Below are 8,947 nucleotides of genomic sequence, written 5' to 3' on the forward strand. Positions count from 1 at the left end.
TGTTAACATCTCAGAATGAAAATTGCTACTGTGGTGAAATAAACATAAGTATGTTCTAGAAAGCCTGTTGCCTTCTTCTGCTGTCAGTGAGCCTATAAACATCTTACAGAAGATTAATGTGATTGCTTAATTACTCTCATAACCAGTAACCATTTCTTCCTTAGGGGAACCCAGAAGAACACACAATTCTAGAATTTGCTCAGTTAATTAAAAACCTTGTTGGTAAGTAGGATAAGTCATTTAACGGGTGAACTTCAGCATGAATGTTTCCTATCAGTGGTTAATTCCTTGATTAGCAAATGTGTAATTAATATAAGCTAATTGAATTGGATAAAAGTGGCGCTTTTATCAGAGACGTTTGTCTTCTGATGCTTTAATTAAATAACAGCAGGAGAGAGGGTGTCTTTGGTTTTGTTTGGGATTGTAATTGCGGGCTTGTTCTGTGATAGATCCTTTTTGTCCCCCAAAGGTAGGTCATTCTGTGTAGGTGAAAATGATTTGTTCAAGGAGCCTGTGCTGGGTGAGAATGGAATTTCAGAAGGTGTAGGAGAGTCACATAAATTGTATATTGTTTGGTGTCGAACACATCAGCCAGTTCTAAGTACTATTTACAATTCTGACCAGCTTTCCTGTGAAATTCTAAGAGCCAACATAGAAATCAGGGCAGGAGATAATAAGCCACCCAGTTGCACCCCATGGTGACCCAGAGCTTTGTCTGATTCCAGACTCAGTTCAGGCCCAAGCAGTCTTGTCTCTTGTAAACATGATGAGTTTAGTTCCTTTTTCTGAGGACCCATCACTGAAATCCCTGGGGTTTTTTTTCCCAATCCTGTACCCATGTGTATAGGGAGACTAAAGATTTCTGCTGGACAATATATGGCACTGAAGTGAGTAGGCTTTGCTGAGATCAAAGCTTTGTTCTCGATTCACTTCTTATTAGCCATTCTTAGATATTCCTGAGGTCCTGTGGTTTATCTACAAATGAGTTTGACTTGGAACCAAAGATGGTCTAAGACAGGCCCTCACAACATAAAGGACTTCGGGTGGCCCAAGAAAAATATAGAGGCTGCAAAAGAAAGTAAAGATGTAAGGAGTACTTTGTCCATGCCCAACTGAAACCTGCCTTCCACTAGTCACTGTTGTCCCCATCTTGTAACTTGGTGGGTGGGTTGCCACTGCGTATTCTCTCTTGCTTGTCACATGACTCGTGGCAACCAACCATCATCAGTCTGTCTCTATTCTGAGAGGAGTGATGTCATGATAAATTAAAACCTTAAGTAATAAGTATAATTAGTTGATAATAATTGAAATTTACCTTTTTAAAAATACGGTTTATTTGCAAAATAGTTTAATCATCAATTATACCTTTACTTGGAAGGTGAGCTGCTAAAAACCTATATGCAGCCTGAAGAAATTTAGCCTATTTTAATTTTGGCCCCTACCTACCGCCAAGTTGTGCACATGTGGTCTAAGAAAACAAAGGTCAGTGTTGTCCACCCAACCTGATCTGAATTTTTGTCTTCATTATATATATTTGTCAGCAGGTGCTGGATCTGACATGTGAAAACCTCAAATCTCTCTGTGTTAGCATGCAGCCGTTTTGGAATTTTGATTTCTGGTCTAAGGAATGCCTCTAGTTTTTTCCTCATTGGCCAAGCTGAGGAGAAGGATGGGTTCTGAGCTCAGTGGCTCAAATCACCTGGTTCACTCCCCATGTATTCTCTTATCCCTCAGTTAACTGTGTTCCCTCCTTCCTCTCCCACCCTAGCATCCAGCAAGGAGTCTTTTTTTTTTTTAAATAGGATCAAAGATTTAGAGTTAGGAAGGAACTTAAGAGGCCATCTAATCCAACCCTTTCATTTTACAAATAAAGAAATTGAGGCCCAGAGGGATCTAGTGACATACCCAAGGTCACATGGGTAGTAAATAGCAGAGGTGGGATTTGAACCCATCTCTTTTGACCCCATATTCTGGATCCTATTGACCACTCTGCTTTTCTTCCTGAATCCTTACTCAATTTTTGCTAATCTTTGATTTTTTGCTAATTTTTGATAATCAGAATTATGTAAAACAACAAAGGTTTTCTCCATCAGTAAGAAAAAGATCCTTTTTAAGTATCTCTTCTCAGATACTTGAATAGATGTGTATGTATATATGTATGTATGACTTTTAGCAAGTCATTTAACCTCTGCCTCGGTTTCCTTATCTGTAAAATGTGAAGTGGGACTCAGTGTCTTTTAATGTCTCTTTGAAGTATAAATCTGTGATCTGTGACCCCTGGGTTGCCTCCATGCCACAAGGAAGCATTGGAGTTGGACTTTAGTGTGTAACAGAAATAAGTTTTATTTTCATATTTTTAAGAGGACCAAAACTTCAATTTCAATATCGGGAGGGCCAGGTGTGGAAATTACTCCTAGCAATGAAGATCATTATTTGCTCTACAATTTACAGACTTAGATAATTCCCTGAGTGACTGAAAAGTTAAGTGACTTCCCAGTTGTCACAATGACTTATAGCAGTATTAATAATAACCTTTGCTTGGAGTCAGGAGGGACCAGACACTTAACACTTACTAGCTGTGTGTGACCCTGGGCAAGTCACTTAACCCTGATTGCCTCACCCCCCCAAAAAAAATCCAAAGGCAATAAAAAGAGTGTGACTAAATTTAAAAAATAATAATAACTTTTGTTTTACTTACAAGAAGTTGTTATTTAAATTACTTCCTCCACTAGAGTTCAACTCCATTGCCTTCCAAAATGGTGACCCTAGTGTATCAAGTGGAACAGAATTTATTAGGCCCTACCAAAGTGGAAGGGCAGCTTAGAAGGGGCCTAGAGTCAGGAAGACTTGAGTTCCAATCCAGCCTCAGACACTAACTGTGTGACCCTGGGCAAGTCACTTAACCCTGTCTGCTTCAGTTTCTTCATCTGCAAAATGGGCTGGAGAAGGAAATGGCAAACCACTCTAGTATCTCTGCCAAGAAAACCCCAGATAGTGTCACAGAGAGTCAGATATGACTGAACAACAACCAAAATAGAAAAGCCTTTCATCACAGATGCTAAGAAGAATTGAGTTTAGCTTGATGGGAAATTATGTAGGAATTCTGGGTGCTGTGGGCAGAGAGAAAGAGCTTAGTATAGAGGATAGAGATCTAGTCTCAAAAGAGTTCCAGCTTGACCCATGCTGGCTGGTGACTGGGCCAGTCATTTAGTCTTTGTGCAATTTTCACAGACTATAAATTGCAAACTAGAGGGACATTCCTCTCTGGGAATTTTTCCTACACCACTGAAATCATGTGTCCAGGATTATTTTTACTCCTAAACAACAGTGATGATGACAACAATGATGATGAGGATGAGGAGGAGGAGGTGATAGCTAGCATATATGTGGCACTTAAAGGTTTTCGAAAGCTTTACACGTATTCCAAGTCCAACAGTCTATCCACGACACTGCCTAAGGGAAACTTAGCCAATGTACCCTTTAAGAAGCCTAAATTTTTTAACTAAAAAGGGGGCATTTCCTGGATAATGTAACTCCTGCACCAGTTATTAGTACTATATGAATGGTGTTTATTGTCATTGTTATTAATTAAGAAGCTCAAAACCATAACGTTAACCTATCATGTCCTATCACGTAGTTATTTTGGGGGCTGGCTAGAACTAGAGGAAGCCTAGGGATGGATTTGGAGTCTGAGATCCTAGGTTCAAATCTCTGTCTTGTCACTAACTACTTGTATGACTTTGGGCAGGGTATTTAATATCTCTGGACTTAATTCCTTTTCCATTTTGCTGCCTGGCATCAGAGACCACAACCTTTTCATTTCTTGAACTTCTACTCTGTTGTCCTCATTGGTGATTCTCTTTTGGCCCATTATTTCCAAAAGGCCCTAGCCATTGTTTCCTTTCTTCCTTCCCCTTTAGATATGAATCTATTTTGTAACAAATTCTGCCATTATTCTTGGAAAGGGTGTGATAATCTTTGGCTCCACTCACTGTCCCTGGAACAAACCTGAATAAAATGCACCTCCCTGGCCACCATTCCCATATGTGTTTTTTTTTCCTCCATGGGAATATAAGGTCCCTAAGGTCAGTGCTTGGCAAATAGTTGGTGCTTAATAAATGCTTTTTCATTCTTTTGTCAAATGAAGGGGTTGTAGTAATCAGTGGTGTAAAACTCAAATAGAAACAGATCCCTGTCAGCCCAGGTATTGACTTAGAAAACCACAAATTAACATTATCTGTGTTGTATTATATTTTCATTTTTTAAATAATATTTTATTTTTCCCAATATGTGAAGGCAATTTTTTACATTCATTTTTTAAAATCTTTTGAGTTCCAAATTCTCTCCCTCCCCTGCTCCCTCTCTGAGAAGGTAAGCAGTTTGATATAGTATAACATAAGAGACACTGACTATACCAATTTAAAGACTGGAGGCACCACTGGAGCTTTTGGGCTCTGACCTCTAACAGATTCGCTCTTGATCTAGACAGCCAGAAGGACAGGAACAGAGACATAGTGAGGGGTTATTTAATTTACTTTATTCTTCTCAATGGGATTGCCTATAATGGGAGTACCAACTGCCCTAGCATCCCCTAATTACTCTTCGATGAGGCTGGCGAGAATGGGGCAATAGCCCCTACACAGAAACTTAACTCCTGCAACTTATCCCAATTTTCATAGGGGCCAGTCAAGCCGTGCACAGCTTTCCCCCCCAAGCCTTGATGGGGGCAGATCAAGGCATGCACAACTTTCAGCTGGCACATTCCCCAAATCCCCACTCATTGACCAGTACTCTCTTGATTTATAGAGGAGCACACAAAGAAGGCAATTTGCCAACAATAACCTCACAAATATACATTAACTTTAGCAACATGGTGAATCGCATAGTGCAAGTGCAGTACACTGTTTACAATTAAACTCAAATGTTTACATTATCTCACCTTATATCTCACTGCTTAGATGCAGTAGAAATTTTTTACAATGTGAAGGCCTGGGAACCAGTAGATTGTTATGGCCACGGATCCTGGGAATTAGTATCTAGGATCCTGGAGTACTGTTATCTAAAAAAGAAGAACAAAACTCACCTTACATACATATAGGTTATACATGTATTTTAATTTATTTTGTTAAATATTTCCCAGTTACATTTTAATCTAGTTTCAGGATGCACTCAGGAGCTTTGCTGGGGAAATTGACACCTCTAAAGTAGATAACCAAAGATTCCTTCAAGCTCTAATTCTGTGGTCTCATATTCTAGGTCAATTGGCTGCTGTTCTCATGAGCCGTCCACTAAACCTCAGCACCTGTGCTATACCACATTCATTACAGATGGTGCATTATAATGGAAATAGTGCTAGGCTTAGAGTCAGGAGAAATCTACACCAAATGCAGGTTCTGCCACTGAGACATTTAACCTTCCTGAAGCCCAGTTACTTCACCTGTAAAATAGGGATAACATACGGTGTGGTATAAGGAGAGAGCTTTGTATCTCTTCTTGTTATTGTCGTTTCAGTTGTATACGGCTCTGAACCCATTTGGGTTTTTCTTGGCGAAGATACCGGAGTGGTTTGCCATTTCCTTCTCCAGCCCATTTTGCAGATGAGGAAACTGAGGCAGAAAGGGTTAAGTGACTTGCCCAGGGTCACGTAGCTAAAAAACTGTCTGACGCTGGATTAGAACTCAGGTCCTCCTGATTCCAGGCTCAGCTCTCTGGCGCTCTATCCACTGCACCACCTAGCTGCCCTGGTATATCGTAAAGCCCTATAGAAATGAGAGTTGTTGTCTAGGAGGCTATTGCCACATAAAAATGGTGCCCTAATTTTCTAAGCCCTGGGAGGAGGGGGGAAAGACCTTGACCAAATGATTTAGGAAGATATGTTTTTGCTGAGCGTGGTGACGTATAAAGCCTGCTGCTGGGAGACTGGGGCTACTAGATTGCTTGCATATGGGAGTACTGAACTAATCAGCTGTCTGTACCCAGTCCTGCACCAGTATGATGGGGGGACAGGAAGGAAGGGTGGGCTACCTAAGGAAAGCTGAAGAGTTCCAAGTCAGAAAACAGAGCCAGTCAAAGCTCCCATGCCAATCATTAGTGCAATCAGGAAGGCCCATGAGAGACCGCTACTGATTATACTTCCAGCCTGGACGTGATAGGGAGGGACATCTAGTGTTCCCCCACCCACCTCTCAGAAAAAACCTCCTCTAATCACCCAGGCCCTTGACTCTGATTTCAACTTTTGTTTCGTTTTGTTTGTTTCATTTTTAAATTGCCCCGTACCGCATTACAATGATTTGTTCTCTTTATACCTCTGGTTATGTTTTGGTTTTGGTCTTTAAACAGGTAGTGGTAGTGAAATTCAGTTTCTCTCAGAAGCCCAAGATGACCCACAGAGAAGAAAGCCAGATATCCAAAAGGCCAAGCTAATGCTGGGGTGGGAGCCTGTGGTAAGTGAAGCTGAAGGAGAGGCGGCGTACCCTGGAAAAATGAGTTCCTCTGTTGTACCCAACCTTCCCCACGCCCCTCCCTTTCTGTGTGTTCCTGCCCACCAATGGTACAGCCACAACAGCTGGAATCAGGCAAGGTCCGGGAAGGCAGAGGGGAAGAAGGGGTGGAGTTTTCCTCACACCATTAAATGACTTTTCATGCATCATTTAAGAATCACTTTCTGTTACCAAGGAAATAACTTTGATGACCCTGCCTGGGCCAAATGAAATGATAGGTACACAGTTGTACTCCCCCTATGCAGACAGGGGCCTATTTGGAGCTATAGACTCATCAGATCCTTTGTTCCTGTTACTTTTTTAGATCCATATTTAGAGTTTCTGGTGAAGCATAATGCCTCCATTTAACTTTGTGCCCTTTCCTGGATGCATGAAAGCTTACCTGTAAGCCTGGGTAACTATTTATTATCTGTGAATCAGAGAGATAGCAAGTTCCTAGGCACTAAATAGGAAAAAAAATTCTCATGCTGTGGGGCTTCAACTAATGCACAGAAGATAATTATCCCTTGCTGTGAACTCCTGAGTTTGTTATTGCAAGTCAGGAGGAATATTGCTACCTCCTTTGGAAGCATGTAATGTTGGTAGCTTTGGGGCAAGAGGCTGGTGGTGGAGGTGATAGGGGATGCTCTTGTCACTCCCAGTCATTGGACTGTCCTGACCCCCAAGGCCAATGGCACTTGTGGAGGTGGGAGCCACCCTTAGATTTTCCTCAATATGTTGCAAGTAAAATCCTACTCTAAAATGAATTTCAAATCCCCAAAAGCTGATCTTTTGTTTTACTTCTGTCTAATGGCTTACATTTCTGGTTTTGTTTTTTTCTTTTTTCATTTTGTTATAAGATTTGAGTTCCAAATTTTTCTCATTCCTTCCCCTCCCATTTCCCCAAGACAGTAAGCAATCTGATATGGGTTATACATGTGCAATCATGTAAAACATATTTCCACATCAGTCATGTTGTGAAGGAAGAGACAGAACAAAAGGAAAAAAAAAACATGGAAAAAAAAGGAATAAAAATTGTATGCTTCGATCTACATTCATACTCCATTAGTTCTTTTTCTGGATGTGGATAGTATTTTCTGTCATGAGTTTTTGGAATTGTCTTGGATCATTGTATTGCTGAGAAGAGCAAAGTCAATCATACTTGATTATCACACAATGTTGCTGTTACTTACATTCCCATTTTTAACAATTAAAAATATGCTTTTCTCCATTTCCTTTCTCCCATCCTTTTTTCCCTTTTTTTGCTGCAAAATATTTGCATTATAGGAAAATATTCTAGGATGACTTCTTACCTTACAAAAGGATTCTTTTTTTTCCCCAAAAGGATTTTCTCTGGGGTTCCCATATTAAATAGCAAGCTTTTCTAGTTCCTGTAAGATTTGAATCAGTTGACAAAAAATGATTTTATTTACAACTTCTTGGAAACGTATCTATCACATAAGAGGAAGCATGGTGTAGTGGAGAGGGCTAGCCTTGGAATAAAAATGACCTAGTTTCAAATCTAACACCTTTTAGGTCACACAGTGTGGTTGTGGCAAAGTTGTTCGACATCTCAGTTCCCTAATCAACTCCCTGAGGCTGAGTGTCACAGACCAATTGCCAATCTGCATTTGTAGAGAGAGAATCCACCCCCCACCAAAGTCAGAAGTTCTAGTCTCCCCCTTCCTGTCTAAAACAAAAGAAAAATCCCATTACATGAAGTAATAAATTCAGACATTACATATTCTAAAGACTAGAAAGGAAATTAGGTGTTTTCGGTTGAAGGCTGTGTGGTGCAGTAGAAAAAGTACTGAATATGGAGTCAAAGGACCTGTGTTCAAATCCTTCTTTTAATACTTGCCCCTCTGACCTTGGGCAAGTTACTTAATATTTTTCAAGGCCACAATTTTCTCAAATATAAAGTGAAGGGGGTCAGACTGAGGTTCCTTCTCCCTTTAAATCTATGATACTATGATTCCAAGGACCCAACTATCCAATAGTCACCAGCTTCTTTTTCTTTCAAGATTTCTTACCTTGTAGGGATTTTGAAGGGAGCTATGCCAAAAAAAGCTTTTGGGCATGTGCCACTATGGTCATAAGTGAAAGCTCAACTGTTAGTGTTATTTGAAATGAGTTGACAACTAACAGTAAGGTTAAGATTACTTTAAACTGTGCCATTTGGGGTCATTTTTCAGTATTCTGTCACCAGTAGGTGAAAGTAGCCCATTAGCTTCATCTAAAACATGTATAGGTACTTGGGACACAAAGGGACTCACTACCAAAGTGCTGATTGTGTTTTCACATATTCTTTCCCCATCCTGTAGCCTACTTCCAGAATAATGATGAAATAAAATCAGTTCTGGAGGTAGAAGGGAGCTCAGAGGTCATCCAGTCCAATCTCCTCATATTCTAGATGAGGAAACAGTGGTTGAATATGCTATTTTAATAAAATATTATAACGTAAAACT

At 40.2% G+C, this 8,947-nt stretch overlaps 1 protein-coding gene across 2 annotated transcripts in view; it reads left to right on the forward strand.

Annotated features, from left to right (window-relative positions):
* Window positions 1–8,947, forward strand: part of LOC114046229 (UDP-glucuronic acid decarboxylase 1) — a 148,350-nt gene that overhangs the window by 137,950 nt on the left and 1,453 nt on the right. For both annotated transcript variants that reach the window (XM_027866470.1, XM_027866472.1), the window contains exons 13-14: window positions 165–222; window positions 6,340–6,443. In XM_027866470.1, the coding sequence (XP_027722271.1) occupies window positions 165–222; window positions 6,340–6,443 (162 nt within the window). The remainder of the gene's footprint in view (window positions 1–164; window positions 223–6,339; window positions 6,444–8,947) is intronic.

This window comes from Vombatus ursinus, unplaced genomic scaffold (genome assembly GCF_900497805.2).
Source record: "Vombatus ursinus unplaced genomic scaffold, bare-nosed wombat genome assembly UNPS02014781.1, whole genome shotgun sequence".
NCBI lineage: Eukaryota > Metazoa > Chordata > Mammalia > Diprotodontia > Vombatidae > Vombatus > Vombatus ursinus.